Source organism: Rhinoraja longicauda, chromosome 16 (genome assembly GCF_053455715.1).
Source record: "Rhinoraja longicauda isolate Sanriku21f chromosome 16, sRhiLon1.1, whole genome shotgun sequence".
Lineage (NCBI taxonomy): Eukaryota > Metazoa > Chordata > Chondrichthyes > Rajiformes > Arhynchobatidae > Rhinoraja > Rhinoraja longicauda.
Genome location: NC_135968.1, coordinates 30,942,096 through 30,958,099, shown reverse-complemented (window position 1 = coordinate 30,958,099; position 16,004 = coordinate 30,942,096). Strand labels below are relative to the sequence as shown.

The 16,004-nt window shown below is 38.9% G+C and overlaps 1 protein-coding gene across 9 annotated transcripts in view; it reads left to right on the top strand.

The window, feature by feature from the left end:
* The window catches only part of LOC144601427 (fibroblast growth factor receptor 2-like), a 152,499-nt gene that overhangs the window by 124,887 nt on the left and 11,608 nt on the right, over positions 1-16,004 (top strand). For all 9 annotated transcript variants that reach the window (XM_078413531.1, XM_078413534.1, XM_078413533.1 and 6 more), the window contains 5 exons: positions 5,801-5,949; positions 8,919-9,040; positions 9,448-9,558; positions 10,785-10,975; positions 12,600-12,722. In XM_078413531.1, the coding sequence (XP_078269657.1) occupies positions 5,801-5,949; positions 8,919-9,040; positions 9,448-9,558; positions 10,785-10,975; positions 12,600-12,722 (696 nt within the window). The remainder of the gene's footprint in view (positions 1-5,800; positions 5,950-8,918; positions 9,041-9,447; positions 9,559-10,784; positions 10,976-12,599; positions 12,723-16,004) is intronic.

Genomic DNA, 16,004 nt, shown 5'->3' with positions numbered 1-16,004 from the left:
TCCCCTCCCCTCCCCCCCCTCCCCCCCCTCCCCTCCCCCCCCTCCCCCCCCTCCCCCTCCCCTCCCCCCACCTTTCTGCCCCCCTCTCTTCCCTGTGCACCACCTGGACATGCATCCATTTCACCCCTCCCCTTCCACCTGTATTCCTTCCTCTGGCTTCTCAATTTATATATTTTCCATCCTTATCGCATACCTTTTTATCTTTTCATCTCTGGCCTTTGTCCAACCATCTGCCCACCAAAACCCCCCTCACCTATATCTACCTATCACCTGCCAGACTTAGTACTGCTCTCCTCTCTTCCAGCTTTCTTCCCACCCCCACCACTATCAGGCTGTAGAAGGGTCATGACCCTAAATGTCACCTATCAAAGTTCTCCAGGGATGCTGTCTGACCTGCTGAGTTACTCCAACACTTGTGTCTTTTATAAAGAAAATGTGTTTTTATTTTTGTTCTGGAATTCTTTCTGCTAATTGATAAGATGTTCCTATTTTATTAACAATTTTTAATTTGTACTTTAGACAAAAAGTAATGAAAAATTCAAATAACATTTCTTATCACTAAGGCAGAGTTATTGTGTGTTACCATTAATCTCAATTGTTGATGCACAGTAGTGTACTCCACGTGTTACATTCCATGTACAGGAAAATAATCTAAATACTGGGGAATGGATTTCCTGCTCCACCACTGCTACTGCCCTTGTGAGATCATTAAAGATTCAGAGAGATGCCTCTCACTGCTTGTTGGAATAGCACAAAATAGTTGTAGCTGTTACATTGGCAGATCTCTTGCCTCCAACTCTTCCACTATACCACGTGCCTAATTTGCATAAGAAACTTACTTCCTTCAGAGGCATTTCAAATTTAAATGTTCCTTTTTAATCCAAGTTTTATCAACATGCTCTATCAATGTGCAATTCAGTGAATGCGTGTTGATAAGGCATTTAAGCAAACTGCCTTTAGCAGCATTTTCACTAACCTCCAAATAACTACATTGGGTCAGTTCTGCTCCAGCAGACTTACAGCAGCAAAAGACAAGATCTTGAATGTTGCACGGTCATGTTCACTAAGTTGTAGCACAGAGTATATCAGATGGGTTTGTTGCATTTATTGTCTTGGTTTTGAGTCAGGAATTCTGGATTGGATAATACAGTATGTGGACCAACAATCTGGCATGAAACTGAAATTACTGGATCTGTCATTCTTTGATTGAGATTTTAGATCAAAGTACATTTGGCTGATCGCATGACTCAGCTGGATCTTAAACATCCCAATGTGTATTAAAAGGCCATTGATTTTCAGAAGATATTTCCTACAATCGATTTCTCACAGATTTAATGATTATCTGTTTTAATTATTTATTTATTTATTTAATTATTTATTTGTAGCTGACCTTGTTAATAGAATCAGAGATCTCATTACAAAAGGTTTGGATGAAGGTGGTTTTGTTTTTTTAATGCCAATTAGATGGGTGTAGATTGTTGTTAGATTAGATTGTTGCCGACAATCAGTTCAAAGGAATTATCACGAGGTGAGAGGTAGAGTTGCAGATATCTGGCATGAGTGAAAATGTTAAAACAATAAGTGACAGACCTGATCTTCATTTTCAAATCTTTCCAACTTCCACATCCTGGAATTAATGTGCAATGTAGTTATTTGTGCATAACTCTAGCCTTCACCCATATTGATAATTGAAAACCTGTTAAAATGTGACCAACATGCAGCATTTGTCTACTTCCCAGGATTTCTCTCAGCTGGGGGCCTCTCTTCCAAACTAGAGCTTTTCCTGATAATGCAGACAAATGTAGTGATTCCAAAGAAGGAATATAATCAGAAACATAATTGTAAATATTAGTTGAAATCCACCAATGTCATTTTGCACCTAGACTAAAAATTGTGCCTCTGGGCTGCCCGATCTCAGTCTTTAATGAATGGTATAACCATGACAATGTTGTGGGATCTCTTTAAACAGCTGTTTCCTAAAGAGAGCTTTTAAATAGGGTCCATGTTGCTTAACCCTAGATTCCAAATATCTGCCAAATCTCTTTAAAACCTCTTTTTAGCTTCATGTTTTCCAGTTAAACATTGAAATTCATGTTTGGAAAATTATTTATGGAAAATTTGCTGTCAGACTAGGGCTTTCATTTTTAATATTGGTGTGGTCCGAGAGTCCATATAAATAGTTAAAAGTCTTAATCCCTACTTGCTGCACATGGTGACAGGATGTGATAATACCAAAGGAATTCCATGTATGCAGGCATGACCCCATTCTGCCACCTCCAACTGCCAGATGTCACCCCAAATTACATATCATTAGCTTTTCTTTCAGTCTTAAGAGTGTAAATTAATAGCTGTTTTTAAAAGTAAGGTTCATTAGGGGGTGCGTATCAAGGATTTTTAAGATGATGCTATTTTAATAAGTTAGTACAAGAAACCACTTCAATTTTGTCAGTGGTATTTGAGGGAAAGGATAGGTTGTTAACAACAACGTTGATTAGTGCAAACAATTTACGCTGACGTTATATTTGATAGTTTTAACTTCTCGTTTTCCATTGCAATCTATGCTGGGCAAGGAATTTGCTGATGATATTTAGAAACTTAATATGCCAAAAACTCCCAAGTTGTGATTCTCACTGGATTGGTCAATGTAGTAAATTTTCTTGAAAATTGATTTGTTCATCAGTGTAAGTCCTCAGTATATTCCAAAAATATACATTTTTGGAGACATTTACATTGTTTCTTTTAACTTTTAATACTTGATACGCTGTAGCAACTTTACGGAAAGTTTTGTGATTTCAAATGTTTATAAAGATAAATGAAAAAAATGGATTGTGATGTATTTTTACGGTGTTCTTCTGTTTCGCCAAATTGAATTTTTATTGAAATGATAAACTGAGGAAAAAGTCATTTGATCTATAACAACCCAGAAAAATACACACTCAGAGAGCAGCAGGTGGAAATGTTTTGTTACCATTATCTTCATAATTTTTAATGTTCATTTGGTGCCCTGTAAGTAATCAACTTTTTTACATTCGTTAGTTAAAACAGGAGACCCTACACAAAGTGCATGTAATTGTAATCGTATATACGAATATAATTCACACCGCACATTCAGAGGAAAAGAAAACATAATGTAAGGTGAAGTTGTGGAAAAAATTCTTGTCTGGATAACCGCCAGGAGTTACAAGTACTCGATTACAAACATTCACAGCATGTGTGTTCCAAGAGCTGCAGTCAATGGTTTGGGTTAAAACATCTGATAGAAATTACAACCAAATGTGGCATAGGTGGTTGTAACACTGCCAGTGAACTGGTGTAATGGACTGGAAAAAGAAAAATAACCAAAAATGACATAAATGTGGATTCAAACTATGCTTCTTTCCCTAAAAGTTATTTGGCACATACTGCATTTTGTAAAAACATGGAAAAAAGGTGCAGGAGGAGCCATTTGGCCCTTCGAGCCAGCACCGCCATTCATTGTGATCATGGCTGATCATCCACAATCAGTAACCCATGCCTGCCTTCTCCCCATATCCCTTGATTCCGCTAGCCCCTAGAGCTCTATCTAACTCTCTTTTAAATGTATCCAGTGAATTGGCCTTCTATTGCCTTCTGTGGCAGAGAATTCCACAAATTCACATTATGTTTAAAACGAACAATATCGTTCCTGTTTCAGTGCAATTTAAGTATGCTCCCTCGTTTCTTTTTCTGTTGCATTGATGACCATATTTGTGCCACCTCGTGTTCTCATAGGAAATTCAGAAGTTGTAGATCATTTGATAACCTATCCTGCCCTCACTTTTACCTGCTCTTACTCTGACCTTCCTTATCACTGACAACTCAACACTGCAGAAGAGCAGAAATTCAGAGATAAATTAAGTCAAATCAGTGAAAGAACGGCAAAGAAAATCCAAATGTATTTTAGAATTACATAACGACGAAGAACAATGTAGGGAGTAAATAGGGTAATTTGTGTGTTGATGGAGAGGATGTATGTAAGTTCTTAACAATTCATGGCAGTTTTCTCAAGAGGGCCATTTCCAACATCATCGTTAAGCAGGATGAGCGAGAGAAGAAAAATTTATTAGTTAGGCAACTTTGAGAGTAACTAAATCATCAAACCGAGGTGAAATATATCCTGAAGTGCTAAATGAAGCAAGGGAGGAAATTACAGATGCCATGGCCATCGTTTGCTCATCTCCCCTAGCCTTAAGAGTGGTGCCAAAGTATTTGGGGACTGCTGGCATTGTACCATTAAAAGGCAGGAAGGCATAAACCTAGTAATTACAGACCAATTAGATTAACTTGCGACATTGGCAACATATTTGTCTCTTCCAAGGTACAGTATTAGCCTTTCTTTAGGAAGATATGTGCATTAACCAAGGACAATTAGCATGATGTAATAACAGAGCAATGCATCTGAATAACTTGGTTGAATTTTTTGAGAAGAGGTCAATGAGGGGCGGTGTGTTTGATGTAGTCTCTAGATTTTAGCAAGACTTTTGAGAATGGCTTGCATGGCAGGCTGATCAAAAAGGGATCAAATGAATAGTGTATAGAGAAATGTACAAATCTATTAAAACTTATCAGAAGAATTGGGGGGGGGGGGGGGGTGGAGATGAGGAAAATGTTTTACATTTGATGGTACTGGGGTCTGGAAGTAATTTCTTGAAAATAGTAGAAGCAGAAACCATCATATTTAAACAGTTCTTGGATGTGTACACAAAGAACCAAAACTCACAGAGCTACAGACGGTGTTGGGATAAGACTAAGTAGCTCTTTTTTACAGGCAAGTACACCATAGGCAATATAGCCTTTTTGTTATAAATTGTCAATGATCACAATACTGTTTTAGTGTAAATTCTATGTCTGTTAATATCTATAAACGAATTAATATTGTAAGCAGTCTGTAAAAACAAAATTCCTCAATATTATGATTAACCTGACTTGTGGCAATGTTTTCACAATTAAAAAATACTTTAAACACTTTAAAGGTATGGCTTTCTAATTCTAAACTTGAGATTAAGATGTCCAACAGAGGCCTATTTGGTGTAACGATTTAAAAAATGCCCAAAGCAATTTAAAAAATATGTAATTTTCTTTAGTAATTTTGGCTGAGTTGGTGGATGCTTTTTTTTGTAAAGTGTACTGACTGCTACGGTTCAACTGTGTAATGACCTGTTGCGATAAGATCTCCAAACAGATGTACATTGTAGACTACTGAAAACCAGCCACTAGCAAAATAAGACCAAATAAATTAGGTAAATTTGAGTACGGTTATTCTAAAATGAAAAAATCTTTTTCTTTACTTACTGAACAATGAGCACAATAATCCTATGTAAATGTTAACTGGCTGATTTAAGCACTTGAGAGAGCATGGATTAGTGAGTTGTTACTCAGTCCAGGTGCAGCGGTTTGGAGACCTGGCCTATTTCTAAAAGGAACTATAAAGAATGGTCACGCGCACCAGAATGGATGTTCAATATGGGGATCTAGGAACCATTGCCAACAAAGAATGGAAGCTTAGGATTCACTTGTAAGGTCAAATGGACCTATGCAGTCAGCAGCATGATAGGTTGTGAATTGTAATGCTTCTGACCTGTTTTTTACTATCTGCACACACAAAAGTAAATTTTGCACCCAATTCACCCCTACATTCTTCATTTAATTCTTCTAAATATATGATTGCAATAATGGGTGTAGACATCAAACTAATAGACCAGTGTATAAATGTAATTCATTACAGTGTAATGTGACAGTGGGAATCATCAGCATTTTGTTTCTTCGACGTTGCTGTAAACAGGTCTCGGCAGATTCCAGCTCCTCCATGAATTCTAATACGCCCCTGGTAAGGATCACTACACGGCTCTCGTCTGCAGATGCACCCATGCTGGCAGGAGTTTCAGAATATGAACTCCCTGAAGATCCAAAATGGGAATTTTCACGGGACAAGTAAGTACCTATTGGGCGTAGACACAAAATGCTGGAGTAACTCAGCGGGACAGGCAGCATCTCATGGGCAATGGGCAAAATCAAAGATTTTGTCCCGCTGAGTTACTCCAGCATTTTGAGTCTACCTTCGATTTAAATCAGCATCTGCACTTCCTTCCTACACAGTACCTTTTGGGCCATTGTTTCCTAATTGTTAACCCCAAGCCATCAAGCTATCAGGGCGGCACGGTGGCGCAGCGGTAGAGTTGCGAATGCAGCGCCGGAGACTCAGGTTCGATCCTGTACTGTACGGAGTTTGTACGTTCTCCCCGTGACCTGTGTGGGTTTTCTCCGAGATCTTTGGTTTCCTCCCACACTCCAAAGACGTACAGGTTTGTAGGTTAATTGGCTGGGCAAATGTAAAAATTGTCCCTAGTGGGTGTAGGATAGTGTTAATGTGCGGGGATCACTGGGCAGTGCGGACCCGGTGGGCCGAAGGGCCTGTTTCTGCGCTGTATCTCTAAATCTAAATAATCTAATGTTTAAACTTGGATTGTTTGAGACTCATTGGGTCACTATTCAGATGCTTAGTGTATGCGTAAATAAAGAAGACTGCTAGAAATAATAGTAGAAATACTGGAAGAACTCGGCTAATCAAACAACATCTGTGGAAAAATAAAACAGTTAACATTTCTTTTCAGAGAGCCTTTGTCAATTTTAGTTTAATATTCCAGTATTTTCTGTTTTTGTTTTGCAGATTGCTAGAAATGTTGAGCATGCTAAGTTGAAATCTCGAGATTTCCCCTCTGCATTCTGGCATTAAACTGAAATGGGAGGTTGATTCTGCTTTAGAGTATCATGCCAAAAATGGCATGTCTGACAGTGCATCGCTAGAACTAGTGTCAGCCTGTTGTATTCAAATCCTAGACGGGCTGGAGGCAAGGATCTTCTAAACCAAATTACAAATATTGTTTATTTTAATTCTTCTGAATATATCAATTTTCAACCTTATTACACAGCACAGGACTGCAACCGTATGAAATGTTGTTCTGTTTGCATTCAGAAATCAGTATGCACGTTCACATACAAAATTAGATGCAAGTCCTCCATGTTGTATGTTTGAGCAGTGCTGCAGCAGTGGTGGTTTGCATTGGTGTTTATGGCCAGGAGGTATGCACGCACTTGTCTAAGGGCCAGTTTTGGAAGCCAGCAATTTGATATTTAGATTCTTACCTATCTATTGTGAGGTCCTATTGAGGAATGTTTCCTGTTGGCATAGGGTGACAATTTTCTTGCTGCAAACATTTGCCTAATGGAATTGCATTGATTGTTTAAATGAATATTTTTCTTAAAATAGTCGAATAATAAATAAAAATTGAAAACTTGGGGATTGGATTTTTCTCTCAGGATCAACTAGTATTTGAGTTACCTGATCTACCATTAAGTTTAATACATCATCTACAAAGTAAAGGAAATAAAATAAATAGGTGGTCTTTTCTGTAAAGCGATTTTTCATAATTTTAATCAAATAACTAACCCGCATTAAGCAGAAAACGTGATCCAAAGTCTCTTGCCTGGTACACTTGGGATAAGGACACCAATTTCATTGCCTCATATTCTCACTATATATTCATTCGACTGCCAAAGGAGAATAGCACCCTTGATCTCACTGGGGCCAAAATTAAGAACTGGGTATATCCCTAAGCCTGTATTTCTAGCTGACACCAGGGGTGATTATGCACAATGGACATTTTGTAACTGGATGTAAAGATGTAATGAGGGATGGTTGAATGTGACTGGTTATTGGACTGACCTCTTAAACAGTATTCATCAAGGCATCAGATGAAAATGGCATTTATTTTACTTGTCTAAGTGGTAGCTTTGGTGAGAGAAAAATCTCGCTGGGAAAGAAAGTATATAATCTTTTTGGTCTATTTGTTCCCAGCAGGTATTTCAATTAAATGAATGCCTCTAAAAAGCTATGTACTTTAATTAATGCCTGCATTATTCTGGTCAGTACTGCAATCTGTGAACCTACATATTGCTTGCAAGCCTCAGGGGACATACTAAACTTGGAAAATTCTAGTGCATCACATTTATGAAAACAGTGTTTAACACAAATGTAGGTGGTGCAGGTTTGCAGTGAAAGAGAGCTTTGAGAATCGGCTATTAGATCTTAAATACGTTTCCAGCACAATGAAAGGATTGTAGAATTCTGTGGAACACACTATCTAGAGGAATTTAAATTGACTTACCTGCAAATGTCAATGTTTGTATAACATCACTGTTTCAAAATACAAGTCTGATAGAGATCTTAACTGATATTTCTTCAATCAGAGTGAAGTTTTCACAAATATAAAGAGTTCATGCTTTACAAGAACGCAGTTGTCCATTAAAAATCTTTAAAAGGCCTTTTCTCAGACTCCAGTTACTAAATAGTTCTCTAAATTTAGTAGATATTATGGTTTACAAATTTGTCCTTGTCGGTTGCTACTTATCTAGTATTACATTTTCAGCAGCATGTGGGAATGGTGTTTCAATCCAACTGTTGGAGGGATCATTACCTTTCTTACCTAGTTTAGTTTCATTTAGAGATACAGCGTGGAAACAGGCCCTCCGGCCCACCGAGTCTGCGCCGAGCAGCGATCCCCACACATTTACACTATCCTACATTAGGGACAATTTACACATGCACCAAGCTAATTAACCTACAAACCTGCATGTCTTTGGCGTGTGGGAGGAAACCGAAGATTTCAGAGAAAACCCACGTTGCCACGGGGAGAACGTACAAACTCCATACAGACAGCAACCATCGTCGGGATGGAACCCAAGTCTCCGACGCTGCAAGCTCTGAAAGGCAGCAACTCTAACGCTGCGCCACCGTGCCGCCCCTAGTTTTAGTTAGAACACTAAATCTTCTACTTCAACAAAATTAAAAGCAAGATAAGGTTTGAAATCCATCAGTGTTAATCTTCTGTTTTCACTTATAGGCTGACACTTGGTAAACCACTTGGGGAAGGCTGCTTTGGACAAGTTGTAATGGCAGAGGCTGTAGGAGTTGACAAAGATAAGTCAAAGGAAGCACTGACTGTGGCTGTAAAGATGCTGAAAGGTAAAAGGGGAAATTTAAGACCACATTTATTTTTTTTTGGAGACTGAAACCTGACTGTTGAAAGGTTAAAGGCTCAGTATTTGACCTCTGCATTTATTTGGTCATCGAAAATATTTTGAGTAATTAATTTAATCCTTGTAAGAAATTCCGTAGAATTAAATCTAATAATCTTCGGTATTCACAAACTAAATGATGAAATGACACCTTATTTTGGTAGGGATTATGATAAGCAATACAATCTGAAATATATCAAACTGATAGAAGAACTGCATAGTTCATTAAATATTTCTTAAAACCACAACAAATTTGCGAAGCAGTTTTTTTTAAAGTGTTCCCACATTAATTCTGATATATCTGTCTGATTAACTGTTTAAAGTAATGTAAAATGTAAACTGCAATTTTCTCAGATGATGCCACAGAAAAGGATCTCTCGGATCTTGTTTCTGAGATGGAAATGATGAAAATGATTGGAAAGCACAAGAACATCATCAATCTGCTAGGCGCATGCACACAAGATGGTAAGCAGGAGAATGACATTGTTTTAGAGTCGACTCTAAAATAGAAAGATCGTGCATTTTGTAAACTTTAGCATGGATGGATAAAAAAAAGAGCTCTTGGCAATGACTGCAGGTTCTGGCAGATCCAAAAAGCGCTACTAAATAGAGGCTTGAATCTTTAGTTATTGGACGGGAGAAAATGCAAATATTACACTCGGCAATTGCAGTCTCTCTTTTGGATAAGGACTGGCGTTAACGCCGAGCTAAAAGCAACTTACTCAGTTCTCACAAAGCATATGATATGAAGGAAGTGAAAAAAAAAATCATTTATTTTTGAAAGCATGGTGAAAAATAAGATTGGTCACATTTGTAATGCTAAAAATCATCCAGTCACATGAAACAGCGTCATAGTGAATTCACATGGATGATTTGCTTAATTGGTCAAGTAAATAGAAATCAGACATGCTTACATTTTTGCTGCTGGTGAAAGACTAAATTTCACTCCATGGTCTTTTGTTGCTTTCATCCACTGCAGGAGCCCCTTTTTTCCACAGCTTTAAAGTAAAATGAGATGAGGTACAACCTGTGACAAGTATCACAGAGAAAATATCTAAAAGGCAGCACCAAACTAAAAGAATCGAATTTTATTTATTTTCAAACATGAAAGTTGTCTTTATGTCTGAAACTTATATCCAACCGCTTCAAAGTACATACACTGAGATAGGGAAATTTGTCGGAAATCTGAACTAATTATTTTCTCGTGCAAAACAGATGCCAAACATTTTGCAGTATATTTTTGACGTTTTCCCTTTTGATGTAAGTGTCTTTCATTGAGATGAGATCATATTTTAATAAAAAAACACAGGAAGATTCATTATCACAGTTCCTTCAAACATGTTTTGACATTTTTACAAATTCACTTTGAGCCCTCGGAACTTGCTGCCAACTACTTCATCGCACATTCAGTAACCAAAATCGTGTCTACCTCTACAGTTGGAATGAAAAAGAAATAAAAACATCATTTGGCTGCCCATGGTGAATTTTGTCTCAGACAAAAATGTAATACAGTGATTTTGGGGGTATTGGTGAGGAGAGTTTAATACATTGCATTTTGCCAAATTTTTATCAACTAGTATTCAGGTCATTCCTCGTTTGGATTCTTAAACTGGAAAGTGAGATCTGTGTTAAGCATGAATGTGTGTTTATTGCCAGTGTGCTTACCCACCCCAATTTTTGTTTTTATCCAGGTCCATTGTATGTAATTGTTGAATTCACATCCAAGGGCAATCTGCGTGAATATCTGCGTGCAAGGCGACCCCCTGGAATGGAATATACATTTGACATAAACCGTGTATCTAACGAACAGTTAACTTTCAAGGACCTGGTATCGTGTACCTATCAAGTGGCGAGGGGCATGGAGTACTTAGCTTCACAAAAGGTATGCAACCTTGAAGTGGACAAATTCTATTGAAATTCAAAAAGTCTTGTAAATATTCGATAAACTGATACAAATTTACAAAGGTAGCTTTTCAGGTGCAATCTAGATTGCAGCCACATTATCTCTATTAGGACAGCAAATATCTGCTTATCAAACTACTCCATGTGCTGCTGGTAAAAAGTTAAATATTTGTACAAAGGCGTACAATCTGGCAGCATTCACTGTTCCATTTCTTACTGAAATTTCTATTCATTGGTGAGAGTGGGAGGTAAATGCTAATTTGACCTTTGTGCTAGTGTTTTTATGTTTGCTTAATCCAGGAAAAGATGTTTATTTACAAACACAATGTTAGTCATTACTCTAAACCTGTGAGATTAAGATTTAAAGTTAATCAGACAAAGAGAGACCATTTGTGTTGCTGGCATGAGCACTGGCTTTAGCTTTCTTCCCATTTTCAGTCCATACTTTGACAACTGATCCTAATTTTACCTGCAGCTTTTTAGTGCCTTTTTGAAAAATGTAAGATTGTGAGAATAGAGAATAGAATCATTAAAGTAGGACAAGGACCTATTCATCTCTTTTTTTTTTTTACCCACCTCGTTATACAGCATTGAAACTGGCTCTTTGGACTAACTTGGCCGTGCCCACAAAAATACCCCATCTACACTAGTCCCACTTGCCCATGTTTGGCCAATATCCTTCCAAATCTTTCCTATCCATGTACCTGTCGAAATGTCTTTTAAATGTTGTCGTATTACCTGCTTCAACTACTTCCTCTGGCAGCTCGTTACATATACCCACCATCTGTCATGTGGACAAAGTTACCCCTTGGGATTCTATTAAATCTTTCCCCTTTTCCCTTAAACCTATGTCCTCTTGTTCTTGATTCCCCTAGTCTGGATAAAAGACTGCGCATTTATCCTATCTATTCCCTTTATGATCTTGAACATCTCTATAAGATTACCCCTCAAACCTCTAAGGAATAAAGGGTCCTAGCCTGCCCAACCTCTCCATTTAGCTTAGACCCTCAAATCCAGGCAGCATCCTCGTAAATTATCTGTGCACTCTTTCCAAATTAATGACATCCATCTAATAGCTGAGTAACCAAAACTGAATACAATACTCCAAATGCAGCCTCACCAATGTCATGTATAACTGTAACATAACATCACAACTATACACAATATTCTGACTAATGAAGGCCATCTACCAAAACCCCTCTTGACCACCCTATTTACCTGTGACCAGTCTAGATGAAGGGCCTCAACCTGAAAGGTAGACTGTCCATTTCTCTCCACAGATGCTGCTGAGTTCCTCCAGCTGCTCTGCTTTTTTTTTAACAGATTCCAGTCTTTACTGCCTCCAGATTACCACAAGGTGTTTTGTTGAAGACTTAAAACCTTTTTCTTGCTCAATTCCCACCACCAAATATAGCAAGTCTATCTTATTGCAAACAGGGTTCGGGGAATCCTCTGTCCGCATATAATCGCATTCTTTATCGTTCACCGAGTTTTTAAACTTTAATATTCAGTTCTCAGTGTGTGTACCTGAAATAGACCCACAGGGGTGGAAAGTTTCTCGACCTTGCTTGTAAAAGTTAATGTTACACCTTCTTCTGTTTCAGTGTATTCATCGAGACTTGGCAGCCAGAAATGTTCTTGTTACAGAAAATAATGTCATGAAAATAGCAGATTTTGGGCTGGCAAGAGATGTCCACAATATTGACTACTACAAAAAGACGACAAACGTAAGTTTCCATGTCAGTTTTCAGTTGGTATTAAATATTGCCTTATTTACCTTGGCGGTGAATAAACCCTTGTTTGTTTTTGTAACAAGCATAGCAAGGTTTATTCTCTGCTATTTTCTGCATGCTAACTTCCTCTTCTGAGTTTTCCTATTTAGTCATTGTGAGAGCCATTAAATAGAGTTTGGGTGAAATTCACCAGGTGAAATGATTAAAAGGTGATTCTGCAGCTAGATGGAGAATACGGCCTTGGTTAGTATCTTACTTCCGGGCAGCCACAAAAATACACAACTTCTGCCCTGCTGTAGTAGATAAGGTAATTTTGCAGTCAGTTCTGCTTGTGGGTGGTGATTCCCCAGAATGCTGAAGGCTACAGGATTGGGACTGGGAATAGATAGGTACTGGAAGTGAAATTGTGTCACAGGTTCCCTCATTTTGCAGGCCAGTTATGTCGGGGATTGGGTCGGGGATCACAACTGAATCAGAGAAATCAGCTGGAGACTGCAGTGAGTCATGCTGCAAGATGGTCATATAATCATCGTATGTTATAAAACTGACGCAAATTGATTTTATCTGATTCAGTATATTGTTCCTGGCTTAGATATGTGAATTTGTGACAGGTGGATAGCTGAGAAGAGGGCCAAATACAGGTGTCCCTTTTCTCAGTGTACTCACCACCTACCAATTCCCAATGTACCTTGGCCAATTTGATCATTCGTGGTACAACCGAGCCTTGCTTGGTGATGGCCATTGAAGTCCCCCACCTCAGTGCATCCTTGCTACTCTCAGTGCTTCCTCAAAATTGTGTTCAACACAGAATACTGCTTCATTAACAGAGAAGGTTTTGATGGTTATCGGCAGGCAGTTTCCATGCCTATATGTCACCTGCTGCTATGACACATTAGATTTCAGAGTCAAAGTTGAAGTCCTTCAAGGCATCTTACCACTGTGATGCCGTTCCAGGTAGGTCTGAACTGCTCATACAGAACATATCCAGGGATAGACACAAAAAGATGGAGTAACTCAGTGGGTCAGACAGTATCTCTGGAGAGAAGGAATAAAGGGCTTGTCCCACTTAGGTGATTTTTTAGGCAACTGCCGGCGACTGTCAAAGTCGTAGCAGATCGGCAACATTTTCTTTTGCCCTACGACAATGACCACGACAATGACCACGACAATGCCGAGTCAGGTCGAGATTACACCGTCTTCGGAAATATCACGAAATTCCAACATGCTTCTCCAGCGTCCTAATTTTCGCTGAAATCACTGTCCAGTCGGTAATTACTTGAGAGTTTTGAAATATAACATCTTGCCTGGGTTACTTGAAAACCAAGCTTCACGGTAACAAGGCATAAACTGGATTGACTTCCAGTTTACTAATAGCAGTATTAAGACATTTTTAATCTTAAAAGTGGTTAAATTGATTTTTGTGCGGAGTGTGGGCATTCTTTGAAAATGTATGGGAGATGCATATCTGGTTTCTGGGTTGCATATCTGGGTTGGGAGCCTACTTTAAATGTAATCGCTGATGGCCATAAACATCGCAAAAATTCCCACGCTTACCTGACCGTCAAACTGGTGCCTCCAATCTACCTGTCAAATGTTCTGGCGGTAAATAAATTGGTTAAACACAAGTATTTTATGGTATCTTCAAATGACTTTACTTAATTTAATATTATGTGCTTCTAAATGCATCTAAGAGAACCTAGCAAACCTGGGGACAGCATGCAACAGCACCCGCATTAAGCAACGATACCTGGCGACAAGCCAGCTGTCGTCGAGAAATTTCATACCGGTTGATTTCTCAGCGACGCACCGTTCCACTACGATTCTTTGAAGACTCATCACGATCGTGCCCGCGACACCCCGGCGAACTGTCGGCGACAGCCTAGTCGCCGGCAGTCGCCTTCAAATCGCCTAAGTGGGTCAGGCCCTTAAGTGACGTTTCAGGTTGAGACGCTTCTTCAGTGTGAAAGACAGGGGAAAGGGAAACGAGAGATATAGGCAGTGATGTAGAGAGATTTGAAACAAATGAATGAAAGATATGCAAAAAAGTAATGATGATAAAGAAAACTGGCCACTGTTAGCTGTGTGCTAGGTAAAAATGAGTACAGCCAATGAGACTCAACAAAACAACTTTGAAGCTGGTACAACTTGGGTAGGGGAGGGATGGTGAGAGAGGGGTTGCAAGGGTTACTTGAAGTTAGAGACATCAAAAGTCATACCACTGGGTTGTAAGCTGCCCAAGGGAAATATGCAGGGATATCCATATCCAGGGATATTGTTGGTGGGAGCAGGATATTGACTGAATCATTATGTCCACCTCAAGCTATTGCTCACTAGTCTATGGAACTGCCCTCCTAATTTTGACTTGTCCCAACATTATACGGTCACCGGATAATTGTATCTTTATTCTGCCTTTCCCTAAATCAATCTTGGATGACCAACCACTTATTCTGATTTGATGGAACTGAACAGAATGTTATACAATTTCAGACGATTCAAAAGTAGTCCAATTGAGTTCAAGTATCACTTTGGAGACTTGTCTGTGATATCCACATTAGCGCAACCTTGCATTACTTAGGGAATGGTAGCCATCTCTCCATTACATCTGGCCTTTCTGAATGGTATCAAAGATCTTAAGGTACCACATGAAGGCCAACAGAAGACCTACAGTAAGGTTATGGCTAATATTTAAGCATTAACAGGTCACTAAAGCATATTGCATTGTTGTACCCAAACTGCTTCCTTTATTCCTTGATATGGCAGATAGTTCAGAGTAGGTGATGGGCCTGCCCTTATGGAGGAAGCTGTATCTGGTAGAAGAAAATTGCAGAAAATATAAAAGTATTTTTTGAAGGTTTAAGTTCCAGACACTTAATATCTGTAGTTAGTTTGTAATTGCTGATGTGAATGAATGAGTGGGCTTCTATAAGCTGTTTAGCCTGACCGTGACCCTGTCACAATCTGCAGGGTCAGTTTCATCGGAATAATTGGGACAGCTGAGCCATGTCTATTGAAGCACAACGCAGGCAGCCAGCCTGTGGTGCTGATGGAATCCGAGGCCACGGCTCTCTAGGTCCTGCTGTTCCCGAACAGAAAATCAAAGTCAGAAAGTAAAATTTCTCAGCAGGGGACATATTTGATTAACTGTGCACATTTTCATCTTTGGGTTATGGGTTTTGCAGAATCACATGGCCCCACGTCTGCTCTCAGTTGAATATCCACCGCAACTATTTCTGAAAGCCATATTTTGAAGCTGAAGCCAATTGAATGACTACAGCT